The 20,137-nt window shown below is 40.4% G+C and overlaps 1 protein-coding gene across 3 annotated transcripts in view; it reads left to right on the top strand.

Annotated features, from left to right (window-relative positions):
* Positions 1–20,137, top strand: part of FBXO38 (F-box protein 38) — a 93,302-nt gene that overhangs the window by 54,396 nt on the left and 18,769 nt on the right. For 2 of the 3 annotated variants that reach the window (XM_075856619.1, XM_075856617.1), the window contains 8 exons: positions 5,075–5,318; positions 5,652–5,768; positions 6,867–7,049; positions 7,734–8,387; positions 8,528–8,625; positions 11,286–11,388; positions 12,599–12,765; positions 16,186–16,331. In XM_075856619.1, coding sequence (XP_075712734.1) covers positions 5,075–5,318; positions 5,652–5,768; positions 6,867–7,049; positions 7,734–8,387; positions 8,528–8,625; positions 11,286–11,388; positions 12,599–12,765; positions 16,186–16,331 — 1,712 coding nt within the window. The remainder of the gene's footprint in view (positions 1–5,074; positions 5,319–5,651; positions 5,769–6,866; positions 7,050–7,733; positions 8,388–8,527; positions 8,626–11,285; positions 11,389–12,598; positions 12,766–16,185; positions 16,332–20,137) is intronic. The other variant, XM_075856620.1, reaches the window with a different exon arrangement.

Genomic DNA, 20,137 nt, shown 5'->3' with positions numbered 1-20,137 from the left:
CATGCCACACAGCCGCCCTGTCGATCATGCCACACAGCCGCCCTGTCGATCATGCCACACAGCCGCCCTGTCGATCATGCCACACAGCCGCCCTGTCGACCATGCCACACAGCCGCCCTGTCGACCATGCCACACAGCCGCCCTGTCGACCATGCCACACAGCCGCCCTGTCGACCATGCCACACTGACCCCCTGTATATGTGACACAGACCCTCTATATATGATGCCACACAGCCTCCCTGTAGATCATACCACACAGACCCCCTGTATAAGCGACACAGACCCCCCTGCAATTGCTTCCACACACCTCCCTGTATATAATGCCACACAGCCTCCATGTAGATCATGCTACACTGACCCCCTGTATATGCGACACAGACCGCCTGTAGTTGATGCCACACACCTCCCTGTATATGATTGCCTACATACTCAATACAACAATGCCATAAATACTCACGGATGCAACGCCGTGTCTCGTCTTCTTCAGGTGTGGTCACTCGTCTGCACGGGATCTGGCAAGGCAGCGCGACGGGGCGATGACGTCGTCGGGGTGCCTTCAAACCCGTGAAAACGAGTGACCACACCTGAAGAGGACAGCGCTGCAACAGTGAGTATGCCAACGATAGCCAGCAAGGGAACTAGTAGTTCCCTTGCCAATCCCCATGTAATAGCTCAGTTTTTAACGGTTGTTACATGTATTGACAGCCGTTAAAAACTGATCCATTGACTTCTATGGGGGCCGTCAGGCCGCTAAAACGGCCAAAAATAGGACATGTCCTATTTTTTGACGGCCATTATTCACGGGCCGTTAAAAAACGGCCGTGTGAATACACCCATAGAATATCATTGTTCTGAAAACGGCCATGTGAAGGCTGTTAAAAGAACGGCTATCACACGACCGTTTTTCACTGTGTATCTGTTGCTTATTATCCGCTACAGAGTGCAGTAAAATGCAGGCAATGGGATTTTAGGCTTTTCAATTCTAGAGAATTAATTATTTTATTTTTTTTTCAGCGAATTTTATCCTTTTGCAAAGCAAACGTAACATAAGATTTTTTGTGCTCACCGTAAAATCTTTTTCTGGTTTTCATTGGGGGACACCATTGGTATAGGCCTCTTACACTAGGTAGGTAAAGTTTCGGCTCAAGCAAGTCATACTCTTCCCACAGACATTGGCTAGTAGGAGAAGACAAAAAAAAAACAAGCAACATGTCCACGGTGTGTGAGAAAACCAACCAGCAGTCAGATCAACAGATCCCTATGTCTCCAATCCATTACCCAATAGCTACCTAGCTGTGTCAGAAGTTTGGTAGAGTAAAACATAGTGATAGCGCTTTTATCATTAAACTATATAGAGGATTTTCTCTTTCATTACCTCGTGATGTTTCTCAGGAAGTGATAGGTCATCTTTAAGATCACTTAGATTATTCCTCACCATTTTCTTCCCTTTTTGTCTTTTTTCTTTTTTGCCATCTTTTTAACCTCCCTCTCGTTCTTCCCTATTCTTTCGATACACCTCTCTAATGAACAAACATTCATATTGAGCTTGGGTTAATGCTTCTTTCATGTGATATTTGTGAGTTTTCTTCCAAGCTACCCTGGTAGTCTCAAATAGAAATAATTAATTTGGAAATGTATTCTCTTTGTTAATGTGCTATATTGCCGTCTAACTTATTTTACTTGTAAAGCTTTTAGGCCAAGCGCACAAGATGCATATTACGTGCGGATTTTCCGCACGTATTTTTGCGCGGAAAATCCGCTGCGTAATACAGTACAAGCAAAGTAAATGAGATTTCAAGAAATCTCATGTACAAGTTTCCAATTTTTCTCTGCACGGAAATTGACCTGCGGTGCTTGTTTTAAAATCCGCAGCATGTCCTTTATCTTGCGTTTCTGCTTGCTAATTGTATGTGACTAGTTTTAGAAAAAACGCACCAAAAACTGCAGCATAAACATTCAACTATATCCGCATTAAAATATAAAAACTGGACCTTAAAATGCATTAAAAACCGCACTATTAGGCTGGATTCAAACGAGCATGGCGTTTTTGCGCACGCAAAAAAGTGGCATTTTGCCTGCGCAAAAGGCACTTAACAGCTCCGTGTGGCCTCAGCATATGATGCGCGTTTGGATGTTTGTAAACAGAAAAGCACGTGGTGCTTTTCTGTTTTCATTCATCCTTTTGACAGCTGTTGCACAAATCACGCTGTTCGCACAGAAGTGCTTCCGTGTGACATGCGTGGTTTTCACGCACTCATTGACTTCAATGGGTGCGTGATGCGCGAAAAACGCCCAAAGAACGGACATGTCAGCGGACCCACGCTGAGTAAAAATCACGCACATGTCTGCACGGCCCCATAGACTAATATAGGTCCGTGTGAGGCGCGTGAAAATCAATGTTTTGGCCTTGAGGACGAAGCCGATTTTGCTCAAATCTGATGTTACCTTATGTAGTAATAACTTGGGAATGCTTTTACCTATCAAAGTGATTCTGAGTTTGTTTTCTCGTGACATATTGTACTTTATGTTAGTAAAACAATTTGGTTGATAAATTCAATATTTGTGTGAAAAACACCAAAATTTAGATAAAATTTTCAAAAATTAGCATTTTTCTAAATTTTAATGTATCTGCTTGTAAAACAGTAACTATTTTGTGTGGTATTACTATTTCATGTATTCCATATGTCTACTTTGTTTGCATCATTTTTTGAACATTCTTTTATTTTTCCAGGACTTTACAAGGCTTAGAACTTTAGCAGCAATTTCTCATATTTTCCAGAAAGTTTCCAAAGGCCATTTTTTCAGGCACCAGTTCAGTTCTAAAGTGGCTTTGGGGGTCTTATACATTAATAAGTCCCCATAAATCACCCCATTTTGAAAACTGCACCCCTCAAAGTATCCAAAACAGTATTCAGAAAGTGTTTTAACCCCATAGGCGTGTCACAGGAATTAAAGGAATGTAGAGGTGAAATTGACAAATTTCCTTTTTTTTTTTTTTGCCAAAATTAATTTGTAATAGTTTTTTTTTTCTGTAACGTGGAAGATTTTACACGAGAAATGCAACTCAATATATATTGCACAGATTGTGCAGTTTTTAGAAATATCCCACATGTGGCTCTGGTGCGCTAATGGACTGAAGCACCGGCCTCAGAAGCAAAGAGGATTTTAGGGCCTCTGTTAATTTATTTTTTTTTAAATATATTTTAGGCACCATGTCAGGTTTGAAGAGGTCTTGTGCCAAAACAGTAAAAAAAAACAAGTCACCCCATTTTGGAAACCTCACCCCTTACTGAATTTATCTAGGGGTATAATTAGCATTTTGACCTCAGTTTTTTTGCTAAATCTATTTGAATTAGTCTGTAAAGATGAAAATCGACTTTTTTTCTGAAAAAACATAGACATTTTTAATTTTCACAAGGAATAAAGGAGAAAAAACACCCCAGCATTTGTAAAGCAATTTCTCCTGATTGTGGTAATAAACTGCTTTTTGGACACTGCTATTTGCCTTTTGGAGCTCAAATTTAGCTGAAATGGTTTTCGGGTATCATGTTGCATTTGCAAAGCCCCTGAGGGACCAAAACAGTGGGCATGATAAGAGGGTATAATAATGGGGTAAATAAAAAATAATCCGCAGATATGTGGCCAGTGTCGCACTGATAAATGGTGTCCATTCTTAGCCGCTTTTGGAACACCCTGCACATTTTGCTTCACCATATTCTGTGAGCCAGAACTTATTTATTTTTTCTCTAATGGAGCTGTGTGAGGGCTTATTTGTTGCGGGACATTCTGTAGTTTTCATTGGTACCATTTTGGGGTACATGTGGTTTTTTTTTTTCTCATTTTTTATTCCATTTTTTGGCAATAAAGGTGACAAAAAAAAAACAATTCTGACAATTTTTTTTATTCTTTTTATTTTTATTTTTTACGGCATTCACTCCGGGCTATTAATCACAGTTTTACTCTAATCTGCGGGTCGATACGATTACGGCGATACCATATGTATATAGTGTTTTTTTTTTGTGTGTTTTGCAGCGTTTGCACAATAAAATAACTTTTATAATAAAAAAAAATGTTGTCACCATATTCTGAGAGCCATAACTTTTTTTATATTTTCAGTCAAAAAAGCTGTGTAAGGACCTGTTTTTTGCAGGACGGGTTGTAGTTTTTATTGGTACTTTTTTAGGGGTTCATGCAACTTTTTGATCACTTTTTATTCTATATTTTGGGAGGGGTGGTGACCAAAATTTGTGATTCTGGCATTGTTTTTTCACGTTTTTTTTTTTTTTTTTGCGGGGTTCACTGTGCAGGAAAAATAACATTACAGTTTTATAGATTACGAACGCGGTGATACCAAATATGTGTACTTTTTTTAACGTGTTAATTTTTTTCCTATAATAAAAGATTTTATACTAAGAAAAAAAGCATTTTTTTTAATGTAACTTCTAACTTTTATTTTTACACTTTTTTTAAAACCTTTTTATTTATTTTTTTCTTGTCCCACTAGGGGACTATGATACTTACAGCTCTGATCGCTTCTTGCATACATTACACTACCTGCATAGTGTAATGTATTCTAACTGTTATTGTGGCGTGACAGTCACTCTGACAGGAAGCCTAATAGGACTAGCCTCCAGCTGTTCCTCATAGGCTTCTGTACATGGCAGCCTGTAGGCCATTGTCTGGCTTCCGGTTGCCATGGCAACCATCGCCAGCCCCGTGATTTCATGTGGGGGCTTCCGATCTGCTCTAAACTTCTTAAATGTGGCCGTCACAATCGACCGCCGCATCTAAGGGGTTAACTGCCGAAATCAGCTGCGATGGGCCGCTAATCGGCAACAGGGAATGCAGGGCAAACACCCTGCACAGTTAACTGCCGCTGCGGTGTAGCTGCCGCTGTCAAAGTACAGACGTAACTGCACGTCAAGGTGTGCGAAGTTACTGCTCACCTTGACGTGCAGTTGCGTCGAGGTGCAGGAAGGGGTTAAAGTAAAAAAATATTGAAAATAATTATTTAGATCTTTTGTGCTGCAATTAAAGAATACTTGTACTAATGTATTTTTCGGCCTATTTCCAGGGTTGTGCTCGTGTGGGCCTTAGTGCGGGAACAGGTATTGGAGTGTCCTCAGCCCTTGTGAGCAATCAGAACTCCAACAATGAAAATGAAAACAACAATCACCAGAACAACAACAACAACCTGCAGCACAACAACAATAATCCACAGCCTCCAAACATTCCACCACCTCAACAGGAGGAGGGAAATGAGGAACCGGAGGTCCGAGCAGAAAACCATGTAGAGGAACCGCATATAGCTGCTGAAGGTGCAACATACCTTTGTGCTAATAAGACATTTCATCAATGTTTGATCTATTACACAAAAGAATTAGATTTCTGCAAAATAATTTTGCATTAACATTGGAACTCCACACTTAACATGCAGATGTCAACTTTCCTACTCATAACGTGGGAAAGATGGCATGGGCAGTTTGCCTCTTTCCCATTAGGCCCTGAGACTCCAGCCTTGGGGTTAGATACAATATGTGGAGATTTTAGCACCACACATGTTTAATCCAAAAATATATCGAATACCTTTCATTTGTATGTAGCAGTGATTGTTCACATCCATTCACCTTGTGCTTACTTTAAATGTGCAGCTCTAAATGACATGGAAGATGTTCCACAAGATGAAGTTAGACCAGCTGAGCAAGAGAATGAAGCTGCAGGCCCAAATTTGGCCGTTATACCAATGGATATGGATGAGGAACGAGCAGGTTGTGCTTATAAAGTGTTCTGATTATTTTTCATATGCATTTTATGTTGCATTTTTGTAAAACATGTAATGGTTTTTAAACAAATCTAAATATATTTCAGGCAGGAGTTTGCATGTGAGTAGTGAGTGTACAAAGTCCAACGTATGTGTCATATAATAGGGTTGTAATTTATATTTAATAGGGATAATTGTGTGATTAAAATTCCCCATTTAGTCACTTTGAGCTTTATTTAAAGTAAAAAATTTGCTGTTATGTTATTTCAAATACCATCAGATGCTACTTGAAAATGGCTGCCACTTTGCAAGCATGTACTTAAAATCGCATTCTGTAGCTGAGGAGCATATGGCAAAATTTTAGCTGGTATGTAGCAAATCTCAGCAAAAATAACCTTTTCTTTTACGTAATAATTATGTACTGTAAATATAGGACCTGTTCTCTGAAATTAAAGGGGTTTATTCTATGTAAATAATACTTGATCACAATATAAATAAGAAGTAAAACATTCTAATATACTTTAATTCCTCACCATTTTCAAGATATTTTGTCACTCTGAGTGAATGAGAACATTCTTGTTTATATTCACAGGCTGCAAACCTATACCTACCTAGTCCTGCTCTCCACAGAGTTGATTCAATTGTGTCTAGTGTAGGCAATGCTCTGTGAGCTTAACGGCCTGGACTCCTGACTGCTACATTGTAGCGAGTTATCAGATTTGTGCACATACGGATGTATTTATCTCCCAGAGCATTGCCGAGTCAGGATACAATTGTAGGGAGAGCAGGACTGGGTAGGTATAGGTTTCCTGCCTCCGGATCTAAACAAGAATGTTCCCATTACCCTCCTAGGGCTTATGAAAAGGGTTTGTCGAAAACAGACCACCCCTTAAATGGCAAAGAATCGTAGGGAATTTGAAATTCCCTACTGCCCTGCATGTTTATTACTGGAGTGTTTCCGTTAGCCTAACATTGTCACACTTTATAAGGTAATTGCTTAAATAGCAATTCCTACATATATTCTCCAGAGGTAGAGATTCACTTTAATAAAATATAGGTGGACTAAATGCATGACGGCCCTAACTCCTCTGTACATGTCCTGCAGGGCCAAGTGGTTTGCAGCCTGCTGTAAAAGCTGCACCAATCACCGTTCACGATTCTGACAGTGAGGATGACGATGATATTGGCAGTGGCTCTAATGTTGGTGACACACCTGTTAACAACTACTCTAACGAGGAAGATAAAAGTTTCGATTTGTCAGAACCTCAGGACAGCACAAGTGATTGTGGTAAGTATTTTAGTATGGATACAAACTATCACATGATTTATTTAAATGCAGTTTAACTGTTACTTCACTGGCCACTGTCCTGCCAGTAGTTTTCAGCCGGCAGCTGCTACACAACGCACAGTTCATGATTATTAATACCAATGTTTTATTAATAACTCCATACTCACTGCGGCCCTATATGCTGAGAATTTGTGTACTCGTAGGATAGGAAAGCTGCTTTATTTGTCCTTGTGTCTGCAGAACTGGACGTTGAGGGAACAAGGTGGTCACCAGTGAATTTTGTCCCTTGACTGTCCAAAATTTTAACGAGACAATTTGTTAGTGAGGAAATCCAATCCAGTTGTTTTCCTGCAGAGCACCAGAGCAGCTAAAGCAGCCAGTCTGAGAAGTCCATAGAAGAGCGCCATGACACAGCGGCCAGCTGCTATCGGCAGCACTAGCGCTCCTCTATGTAGTTTTCGAGCACGGCTCAGTGCCTGATGAAGGTCGCTTAGACCGAAACGTCGCACTCTGCCCCTGGCATTAAAAACAAAAACAAAATAATTTTGTTTCAAAATTGGTGTGCCGGATACTCTTTTTTTAAACTCCATAGAAGAGGTGCCTGCAAAATAACATTAACAGCCAGAGTTCTCCTATTAACAGTATCTATGCATTTTTACAATATTTATTTCATATTCTTTCCAGTTGTAAGTGGGAAAGGTAAAACACCTTTGCGGAAAAGGTGTAGTGTTGCGTTTAAGAGTCCAGCGCAGCAAACTGCACCTAGTGAAGAAAGTAGCTGTGAAAAAGGATGCCAAGTGACCAGTGAGCAGATAAAAGCTGATATGAAGGCAGCCAGTGACCCCTCTGACAGGACCAAAGGAAAAGATTGCTCCAATGAAGTGAATGCAGCAAGTGGCGTTATAAATGCAAGTGACCCCGATTCCCAGAATATGGATGCAGATCAGTCCTTGAATGAGAGTCCTGATTCTGCTAAGGAAGTGGATTCATGTGCGTGCGCTAGATCAGAGGATTTTGAGCTCAGTGCTGCTCAGGGACAAGAGATGGGCACGTTTTGTCCTCGTTGCTCCAAAATTGTGAACCAGGATCAAAAATTACAACGAAGAAACAGCTGTGACAGACCGCAGGCTTCAACTAGTCACTCCTCTCCAGGAGATGGCTCTGAATACACACTCAGGACTGCACACAATGGAACAGACAGGACTAATTCAGGTATAGGGGTGGATCCAAATGCATCTCCTGCAAGCCACAGGATACAGCAAGGGGGCCATATTCAACACCGGCCTCTCACAAGAGCAAGAACAAGGCTGTCTCAGGTGTCTCTGATTTCTGATGGGGGTGAGTTCCATATCAATTGTTTTAAATTAGATTTTTTTAAATTTATTTTTGCTAGAAGGTTTCTATTACAGGTTTTGTCTTGTCACAACCCATAAAGCCGTAGTCAATTTATTGGTTTTTAATGCAATTTTTGTTTTAAGAATCAACCCCAAAAAGCAGGAAAGCTGTAAAGAGGAAACGCACGGCAGATAAATCTACAAGCACCAGTGACCCTGTTATTGAAGATGACCATGTCCAGGTAGGTTTACAATATGTATACATATGCACTGTGACTGCATTGCACCTTTGGAGTCTACTTCTGCCCTTCCTCTATGCGGACACATATATATTTGCCTCACAAAACTTTCTCCGAGTAACCATTTGGTTGTATATATATATTAATGCATGTTTGTTTTATTTTCCTATACAATCAATATTTATGTCTCAGACTGCTACAAATTTCAGCGGTGACCACATAATTTTGTGCGTTGTATGTACCATTGTGACCCTGTCACGTTTGCTCTTGTGTAGCCCATATACGGTTTAACTTGGTGGGATCATCTATGTATTTTTATTCCCGATGTTTTGTCAACTAATAAAATGTTTGATTTTTTTTTTTTTTCACATTTATATCAAATTAGCGCATGACTCCTTGCCCTTTTTTGTATACAAATGATTCTATTTGTTACTGAACGTTTTTGCAGGTGTGGTACCGTTTGTGGGATCATCTAGCCAACGTTCTATTTGTATTGTGAAACATATGTTTGAGATTTATAAATACACGTGTATTTTATAAAACATTGCATGCTATATGTAGCATAGCTCACCATGCAAAAATATTGCTACACCTATACAAATGAAGCAATATTATGTTTCATACACGACATACAACCTTTATTAATAAAGAAGCACATTTTCCCCAAGACGTAGATAAAATAACAAAAAAAAGACTCTCCCATAAAATATAGTGTCAGTGTCAACCTTACATATGTACTGACTCTGAGGTTGCACAATACAAAAACGTGTCTAACCATACAGCTTGATAACAAAAATGTATGTAAATATAGGCTATTCACAATTAATACTCGCCAGGTATATATGTAAAAAGCAGCCATCATGCCCAGACATATTGAAACCTTTGTGAGATGCACCAAACCAGTACCTCAAATAATAAATTTTTGATATTTTGTCCATTTTTAACCTGTTTATTTATTAGTAGTTTACTTTTAGGGCTCATTCAGACGAGCATGTTCTGCGTCCGTGTTCTGTCCGTTGAAATAACTGACAGCACACGGACCCATTCAAGACAATAGGGCTATTCAGACATGCGTGATTTTTCATGCAGCGGGTGTCTGTTGCGTGATACTCACTACATGTCCTATTTTGGTCTGTTTTTGCAGACGTGGTCTCCCATTGAAGTCTGTGGGAGCGTAAAAAAAAACCAAGGACAGCACACGGATGACATCCATGTCCTGTCTGTGTTTCATACATCAGTTGCTAAAAAAAATGCAAAGGAATTAAAAAAAATAAAAATAAGTGCTTGCAGAGGAGAATCACGGACTTGAGAAACGGATGCAACATGCAAAGCACACTGATGGCACATGGACATGAAATACAGTCTGCTTTTTGTGCACGCAAATCTGACACGATCGTGTGAATGAAACCTAAAACTATAATTCTCTTTTTGGTCCCCTGCTGTCTTTTTCGTGTGCAGCGCTGATTTTTCTACCCCTGCACAGAATTAGGCCCCATGCACACGGCTGTAAAATCACCCCTAATTACGGGCCCATTCATTTCTATGGCCGACAGACACCTTCCCATATGTCTACGGGAGGGTGTCCGTGCCGTAGAAACCTGCCCAAAAAAATAGGACATGTAAACCTATACTTTATAATGGGAGAACGGTTCGTAAAAACGTCCGGTTGTCTGCGGCCGGCAGTGCACGTAATTACGGGTCGTAATTACGGGCACGGTCGTGTGCATGAAGCCTTACCTAAAAATCTTGGCTGCCCTCCAAAAGGAGCAGTATAGGGACAAGGTATATCAAGAAAAGTTTGTTTTAATACCCAATAATTAGTACTTATTTTTGATGCGGAGCAAAAAGAGAAATACACGAAAGGTACTCTATATGTGATTACTATGTTGGCATGTTACATTTAGATCTTTGGCATAGTAAGTCAAATGCGATTTGCACTTTGGCACTGTAGTATACTTACCCTGCATATCCTTGCTGGCGTATTTAGTGTGTGCAACATCCTTCTAGTGTTTGAATATGTATTTTATTAATAAAGTATGTGATTCTAAATATGTAATTTGTGAGTGTGAGCCTTTATGTAGGTTGGGACCATTATAGTCGTGCAGCAGTAAACCATGTGGGAGCTTTCCCAACAACTCATTAGCAGGGAATCAAATAGAATTTTTAACAAATTCTGACGGATCTTACTAGACATGCTAGACACTTTTCTCTTCCTGATATCACCTCTCGGTTGGCTTAGCTTTTGTATGGCATTCTTTGGCACATTTTAAGCCACGCCTTCCCCACTTAGCCACTTCCCCTTTCCAAGACAGTTTTTGTTTTACTGTCTAGTGAGACGGTCATTTGTGCTTTAAATTAGTCTAAAATGAGATGCAGACACAGTAGTAAATCTGCCTCATAGACTTTTTACGGGTCTATTTTTTTAATATATAAATTAATTCTTCAATCTTTAATATAAATTAACTATAGGGATAACAGGAATATTTGCTGTGTAGAATGACTAGCATATATGTGGTTACTTTAGTTTTTTTTATTGTGTTCAAAGAGTACATACTGGTGAATCTGTTCACTCACAACTGCATTTTTATATTTACACATTATTGGAAATACTGTAGGTCGAAAAGCGTGTAAAACTTGAACTTTTGTGTGTTTTTCTTTTCTAGGTACTAAATCTTAAATCTAAAAACCTTGTTGGTATCACCTTAACTAATTGTGGCATCACCGATTTGGTTCTTAAGGATTGCCCCAAAATGATGTTCATCCATGGTGAGTCTATTCCACATTCCTGTTAGGTCCTTTTTGCATAAATATAAACTTGCTTTGCAAATGCTTTATGTGACAAAGAACGGAATAAAAAAAAATATACTATTCATATATACCTTCATTTAAAACATGCATGATTCGTGGGTCTGAACAGATCTGATTTACTATTCTTGTTATACTGTATATTTATGTGTGCAAATGTTTGTTGTGGTTGTCTAGTCACTTTTTGCCATATTATAATTTTGTCTGTGGTGTTTCATTTCCATGGGTATTTCTGCTTGAGAATTCCCTGTTTATATTTCATAGACTATATGAATTAGAGGGGATGTCTCTAGGATATGCCACCAATGTCCAATTTACAGGAGTCAGACAGCGGTGACACCTGCCAATTGATACTAAAGTGGCAGTGGTGCTGGGAAAGTGTGGTGCAGCTTTGTTTGCTGTCCGCTCTCCACAACTTATTCTTCTCTGCCAACCATTCACTATAATAACCATCCATGTAGCCTCCAGGAAAAAACAGATCGAAGCCAACAGCAGGTGAAGTGGCTCAGTGCTTAGTACTGCTGTCACTACATTCTAGCTATTGAATTCGTAGGCATCCAGCTCAAGTTGCCCCTGCCGACACTAGTGGCATATTCTAGCTATATGCTACCATTGTCTTTAAGACAAGCCCTTTTTAAAGAGATTCCAATGCTATTTTCCTCTTTTTCCTAGACCCCCGTTGCAGAGATATGGCCTACTGTTGTGTTGGCTCCCTATATGCCAGTTTGCTCCAACGGGGTGGAGCTAGCTTCCCTGCCTCTGATTCTGACCAATCAGCGTGAGGCAGCTTGAGGGTAGTACACGCCCTGTTGGCTAACTACAGCGAATTAGCATATAGGAAGTCAAAAGTAGGCCATATCTGGAATGGAGGGGTCTAGGACAAAAACAAACCGCGCTGAAATCGGGGAGACAGCGCTATTCAGATCAGTTTAACTTATATGACCCAGTGACAGATCCTCTTTTTATATGGAAGCCTGTAGCTATTAATTTTAGTCATCCCTTGAAAGTAATATGTGCAGATGTAATGAGCATAGACATCTGTTTCCGACAAAGCAGGTGCTTAGTAACACATTTTTTTATTAAGGTGTATGCTCATCACTGAATAAGTTTATGGCTTCTAGTATGTGTGTAATCTAGAGTTTCAAAAAAATTGAATTTTTTCTTTTTCCAGCAACAAGATGCCGTGTACTAAAGCACTTAAGGGTGGAAAATGCTCCAATTGTTAATCGCTTTGATTATGCTCAATGTAAAAAGCTTAACATGGAGCAAGTACTAGACCAGATCCTTAGGATGCCCCCTGAAAGAAATCGCATTATCTACCTGCGTCCAATGCAGCAAGTAAGTCTTTCCTCCAAAGAATGGGGAAGGGAAAGTTAATGCCTTTTTAAAAAAATATATTTCTCTTATAATATTTCTTATTGAAGGATTGATGTATGAAAATTGAGGTGTTTATCTTTTTTGATGCCAGAAGTATTTGAAAAAGTCAAATTTTCGCTTCTATTCCTGGAATGTTTTCTTAATCTCATAAGTAGGTGTTTGTCATGCGTTATTATAATGTCTTACATATAAAAAAATATTCCTTTCTTACTTTAACCCCTTCCCATCATCGTTTTTTTCTCCCCATCTTCCAAAAGCCATAACTTTTTTTTTTATTTTTCCGTCGATAAAGCCATATGAGGGTTTGTTTTTCCGGGGCGAGTTTTAGTTTTTCACGGCACCATTTATTGTACCATATAATGTATTGGGAACCTGGAAAGAAATTCTTTGTGGGGTGGAATAGGAGAAAAACAGATTCCTCGATCTTTTGAGGGGTTTCATTTTTACGGCTTTCACCGTACGGTAAAAATGGCTTATTAACTTTATTCTACCTGTCAATACTATTACGGCGATACCAAATTTATATATTTTTTTTTTTGTGTGTTACTACTTTTACAAGGAAAAAATGAATTGTCAAAAATATAATTTGCGCTTTGTCACCACGTTCTGAGAGCCATAACTTTCTTGTTTTTCCGGGGATTGAGCAGTATGAGGGCTTATTTTTTGCGGGGCGAGCTGTAGTTTATATTGGGACCATTTCGGGCTACATGAGACTTTTTGATCACTTTTCATTTAATTTTTTTGTGAGAGGTGAAGTGACCAAAAAACAGCATTTCTGGCGGTTTGATTTTCTACGTCATGCACCGTGCAGGTTAAATAATGGTATATTGTAATAGTTTGGACTTTTACGGACGCGACAATACCAATTTTGTTTATTTTTTTACAATACTTTAGAGGAAAAATGGGAAAAGGTTTTTTTTTTAACTTGCTAACAAATAAAGAAATGAACATGGCAGAAACCTCTCCGGACATTATGGTATCCGTACACAATGTATGGGGCATATATCATGTGATCATTAATAACGCCTTAAGTTTTTTTAACTTTTAATATATATAGTAAAAAAAAATTTACACTACTAAAATCTTTTTTAAACCTTTTTACACATTTCAGCTATCGTTAGATCGCTGGTACAATACACTGCAATACTAGTGTATTGCAGTATATTTTAATTAACAGGAAATGAAGAAAGAAAGCCATGACAACCATCGGCACCCCCCGATTGCGTTGCAGGGGGGCTGAGGGGGGGCGCACACTTTTTAATGTCTTAGATGCTGCAATTGTGTTTGATTGCAGCATCTAAGGGGTTAAATTGTGAGGAACAGCACGATCGTTGTTCCTGGCTGTTCGTCCCAGGTGCCCGCTGTAATACACAGCTGACACCCGCTTCGTACGAAGCTCAGTGGGTAAGCCCGCTCCAACTTTAAGGCCCCATGCACACGAACGTGTTTTAGCGGCCGCAATTCGCCCGAAAATCCACGGGAGAATTGCGGCCCCATTCTTTTCTATGGGGCCATGCACACGACCGTAGTTTTTACGGTCCGTGCATGGCCCGGGAACCCGCACCTCAGAAAGAACGGGCATGTCCTATTACGGACATCTTCTGCGGTCCGGGCTCATTGTAAACAATGACGGCGGCCATGTGCATGTCCCACGATTTGCGGGCGGCCCGCAGCTGACTGTCCGCAGCCGGCCGACCCGAAAATCACAGCCGTGCACACGGCTACGGTCGTGTGCATGAGCCCTAATAGTACTGTGGCTCAGTGGTTAGCACTATTGCCTTGCAGCGCTGGGGTCCTGGGTTGAAATCCACCCAAAGACAACATCTGCATGGAGTTTGTATGTTCTCCCCGTGATTGCGTGGGTTTCCTCCGGCTACTCCGGTTTTCTCCCACACCCCAAAAATATACAGATGAGGAATTTAGATTGTGAGCCCCAATGGGGACAGTAAGAAAGAGGACCTCTGTACAGCGCTGCGGAATATGTTGGTGCTATGTAAGTAACAGAAATAAATAAAAATAGTATGTCGTGGTGCGGATAGTGGTTAACTTCACTTTATTATCTATCAGATAAAATTAATACGGAAAACAAAATATTAACACCCATTTAATCCCTTCCTGCAGTAGAAAGGAAGACCGCACTTACGACCAAGATTAGCGAAAAAATGACAATGTCGACCATTTTAATCTCTGCAGTTCTGTCAAAGGGAGGAGGCTTGTCTGAGAACCCTGGCATTGCAGTTGAAGGAACTGATTGTTTCATATGGACAGCCCGGGATCTAATCAATAATGATTCCTTTTAGAATATTCCTTAGGGGACTGATCAGAGGCCTGGGCATTTTATATGAGCCAGAGATGAGATTGCATGACCCGATCATGTAAGATCAGGCAAACCCTTGAAACTTTGGAGATGCTGCCATGGCACAATGGAAATTTACATTACAAACACAAGAGAATGTTGGGAACTTACTGGGATGGCCTTGCAGCAACGTCGCCAGGTTATAGTGATAGTTAAGGGGTTAAAGTAAACTAAATATTGTTTGATCAATTGATTATTTTAGGTAAGCCAGTTGTCCTAGGTACATTACTATAATTGTTTTACGATCATACATGGTTTTACACACAAATGTACAAGCACAGTATAACACTGTCCGCTCTAAAGTGCAGCTAACAGTATTTTATATATTTTTACAAGCAACACCACAATTTTTAATGTTTCAGAACAAAACAAGATTCTTTGGCTCACATATTGAGATCAACATATGTGTTTATATAGCACTGTGACCTTTTTCAGATGGATTGCTTACTCTCCTGCCTCTCCTGTCTTCTGAACGCTCATCTAAGCCCAATTCTGATTATATTTGATCAAATCCTCTATGCTCAGAATTGTGCTTAGATTCGCGTTCAGGAGAAGACCGGAAGCACCGCAGACTGAGCCGACAGTAAGCCTGGCTGTAGGAATAGACACTAAATGGCGTCATGCAGCTTGCACAGTATTATAATACATGCAAGCTTCTGATTCTAAATGGTTAAAAAAAATGAAATCCAATTACAAAAATGTTTTTTGTGCAAATACTTTTTACAGCTATAATTAAAGTGCGGTGCTGTTAATAAGGTTATAATTTATTTCCAAATCATACACCCGTTCTTGTTGTTTGGCAGTTGTCTTCAGCTGAAACTACAGATCTCCGCATGCTCTGACAACCTTGTAGTCTCGCTCCAGCTTGGAGACCTATATTCTATAGCATAGGCTGGTTTTCGTTTTATTTTACCTTCGTTCCAAATTATTACAATTGGTCAAACACGACACTGCTCAAATGTTTGTCTGAATGAATACATTTGAAAAGAATGTATTTTTTTATTTTCATTTTCTTTACTCTCTAGGTAGACACATTGACATTAGAAAGAAAGATATTCAGTGGGCCATACCCTTATCACATCTGTATCATACATGAATTTAGCAATCCTCCTAATGTTAGAAATAAAGTGCGTGTCCGAAGCTGGATGGACACTATTGCAAACGTCAATCAGTGAGTATGCATTGTGTTTCTTTCTCTTACTCTTATGGGATATAAAACATAAAGAAGCACTAAAACTAAACAGTATCTACGTAAAGAGCTGCTATATTAGTCATACATGTATGTAAATGTTCTGAAGATTCTCAGAACTATAGATATACAAGCTAATGTGGTGAGCATGGGGGCCGACTGTTTCCGGAGTTCTTGTTGCAATGTTAGTACGGTTGGAACAAGTGTCCAAGTTCAACCAGAGTTAGTAATCCTATTAACCGGTTCAGGACCGGGCTATTTTGAGCCTTCAGGACCAGACACCATTTAACCATTTTTAGCACGCGTTCGTTAAATGGCTATAACTTTTTTATTTGTTGGGCTAGCAACGTGATTTTTGCGATGTTTTTTCCGTAGACAATGCAGGTTTCTTTTTTTATAATTTTTATACACATCCTTTTTGCTATTTTAGAATTTTTAGGCTTAAAGTTTGAAAATAATAGTAAAAAAATATGCTTTTTTACTTTTTAGCTATTTTTTTTGGTAATAACATAGTTTCACCCGAAAATAGACCTTTTATTTGTGATCGTCATTGTCTACCGGAAATTTTAATATGTTACATGTCTATTTTAGGGTAACTGGGTCAGGAATAGCGTTACGACAATGATTGGCGGGAGGAACTTTTTTTGGTGTGGGTATTTTATGTGTATTTACTATTAATTTTTTTTGCACTTTACTTTTATTTTTTTATTACTATGGTCTGTCCCTCAAAGGTCAGAAAAGACCTTTGGGGGACTTTATATATATTTTTTCTTTCTTTTACACCATCTTTTTTCACTGTAACTGGGGCTGCACAGGGGAAATCAGCCCTCTCATAGTGACTATTGTCTAATAGGGCTGTGCTGGGTCTACTAAAACCCAGCAGCATTCTGCCACTAACTGCATCCCGGCGATCATGTGACCAGTCACATGAGCACCTGAACCAAAAGAGACAGCGGCGCGGACGCTGAGTCTATTCCTATACACAGCGCTCATTGAGATGGGAGAAGACAGAAGCAGCGAAAGCTGCCGGAGACCCGACATTCAGCTGCCCGATCGCTCGGGCAGCAAGTTAAAACCCCCGCCGTAAATAGTCTATGGCGCGGGCTTTAAGGACCCTGACCGCTGGCCATAAATACACAGCCAGCGGGCGGGAGCCAGTTAAAGAACACTTCAGACTGCCTCTCCTAAGTCTGAAATGGTGATTACAGGGTACAATAGAATTTACCAACACCCTTTTGTTCTCTGAAAAGTCTGAACTGATAAATGTGAACATTTCTACAGCCTATGCCTCTACTGAAAGATGGCACATGGCGGTGTGAAAGGAAGCAGGGGATTTGGACCTTTGTAAAAAGAAAAATGGAGTTTCAACCCCGAAGTAGTATTATAAAATTAATCGGCACAGAATGTTTAAAAATCAAACAATAATTTAGCAGCTAAAATTTCTGCTCATTTACGACTGGTTTAGAATGGATATGATACCCAGGCTTTTCAGAATTCTATTTTTAGCATCGTATCGTAGAAGACAGATATGACCTGATACTCAGGTTTGCTGCTATTGTTTTTGTTGTTTTTTTTTTTCAAGTTTTATTTATTTTCTTTCCTTAGCTGCAGTCGGGTTTTCAGCCTAATACACAGCCTATGTCAACCCAATGCAGGTGTCGAGAAACCTCAGACCAAAAGTCTAAGGGTGTGTTCCCACCCCACCCCCCTTATTAATTGCTCTCTGGGAAGTGCTGAGTTCCTTTCTCTAGGGGCTATGTTTATTGTGAAGTGCTTTTTTTTTCTAGGGGACTTATTCCCTACTTTCTCACTTCTGGAGCTTTGTTTCTGCCCCTTTGTGGCTTGATTTTTCTAATCTAGCCCCCGACTTGTGTCTAGCATAGGCTGCAGTTGTTTCCAATGTTTTTATTCTGTCCTGTCAGGTGTCCCATTTCAGCCTATGGCCTCCCTCCTTGTCTGTTCTTGATTGGAGGAAGACCTTCTCGAGAGTTGGGGTTTGGGGGCTGGATTTAGGTCTAGAACGCCGGGATCCTCTCCCGTCATTTTCAAAACGGACTTGAGGACTTCAGCTCTGCTGCAATTCATTTTCTGGGATTGACCTTCTCCTGTCTTCATCCACACGGGTACACAGTTCCAAAGGCCTGGTCGGTTAGCCTTTTGGCTGTATTGTTTGCTTGTTGTACTTCCCCAGGGGTTAATTTTGTTCTTCAGGTATTAGTGTTTTTCTATTTTCTGTTCACCTTTCTGTCATGTCTTCTCCATGGGAGGATGTTACCAAGCAGACTATGCAGATAGACAAGGCTACTTTTTATGTCTGTTTCAGTCGTGGCCAGCCTACCCTAGTATGCCCACAGTTTTCGCTATCCAGCGCCCCCCCCCCCCCCAGATGGTCCTACCTCCTAGCGGATTTGTCTCGCCTTGACTAGGCAAAGTCTTTTGCTCAGGCCCTAGTGGACATTTACAGACCATTCCAATTTAATGGTTCCGTATTCGGAGCATTTACCTTCCCAGATAGCAGTTGAGTTCAGTGGCCCTCCTTCCTTTCGGATAATACTCGTAGTAGACCCCATAAGAGGCGCAGGGGTGCCTTTGACAGGTCTTATTCCTTCGCAATCTCTTTCCAGGGGGACCCTGTTGCAGTCTTCAATAATGATGTTGCCTCCATTGTGGACCAGTCTCCTTCGTCCCATATGTCTACTGACTCCGATTTGTCAATACAGGAATCACAGTGCAAAACTGCTATGCAGGCGTTTTGTGCTATGAGAGACACTTTTTATGTAAATGATCACCCCATCTCCCCTTCTTAGGAGGAAGCACCTCACAGCTCCAGCGGTGCAACAAGCTATGCTTCCAAACCATAGCGAATTTGAAAAGTTATTAACCAAGGTGTAGAACAATCCAGACAGATGTCTTGTTGTTTCTAAACATGCAGATACTTTGTTTCCTCTTCAGTATGATTTGGTCTCGTTGTGGATCTGCCTTTTGCTAGGCTATCCAGGACCACTGCTATTCTTCTAGCTGAGGCGGATTCTCTGTGACCCCCTGGATTTTCAATCTATATCTGTTTTTGAGACTGCAGGTTCCTTTCTGCATTCATCTTTTACATCTGCTTGGGCGAGCAAGGCCTGCTCAATGTGGGTAAAAAGGCGTCATCCTTTTGGCAGCACTGCAGCAGGAGTTACCTGTACTCGTTTCTCAGGTTATCGATGCTTTAAAATATATTTTTGAGCCAGCCTGTTTCAATGCCCATGCTTCTGTTAATTATTTTACCATTCAGCGCTTGGTTTGGCTGAGATCTTGGGCAGCAGATTGTCCAGAAAGGCCCTGATTGGTCTTCCCTTCGTAGGTAGCAGACTTTTTGTTAAACAACCGGATGAGATTATTTCTGGCATTACATACGGGCAGTAAGAGCTCTCTTTTTACCTCAGAGCGTCCCTCACCATACGTGGCCGCCTCACCGCTTTCGGTCCTTTCCTAACCTCTCTTCACGGAGATAATTTTCTTTCAAACCAGGCAGGAGGACGGACCGGACTAACGACTCCAGATGGAGGTCCGAGTGGGGGGGGACGGGGACTACTTTCCTTTCTTTCTCTCTACTCTGCCTTGTGCTCCGGATCGAGCTTTTGCTTTTTTCAAGGCTGCATGTTTCCTTCTCCTGTGGGAAGTTATTGTCCCAGTTCCTTAACTGGAGCAATTTGAAGAGTTCTACTCAAATCTTTTTACAATTCCCAAGTAGGACGGATCTCTTCGTCTATTCCTGGCATTGAGGATTTTGAACTGCTTTGTTC

Source organism: Rhinoderma darwinii, chromosome 3 (genome assembly GCF_050947455.1).
Source record: "Rhinoderma darwinii isolate aRhiDar2 chromosome 3, aRhiDar2.hap1, whole genome shotgun sequence".
Taxonomy (NCBI): Eukaryota; Metazoa; Chordata; class Amphibia; order Anura; family Rhinodermatidae; genus Rhinoderma; species Rhinoderma darwinii.
Note: the sequence above shows the minus strand (reverse complement) of the source record. Positions and strands in the feature narration are given on the sequence as shown.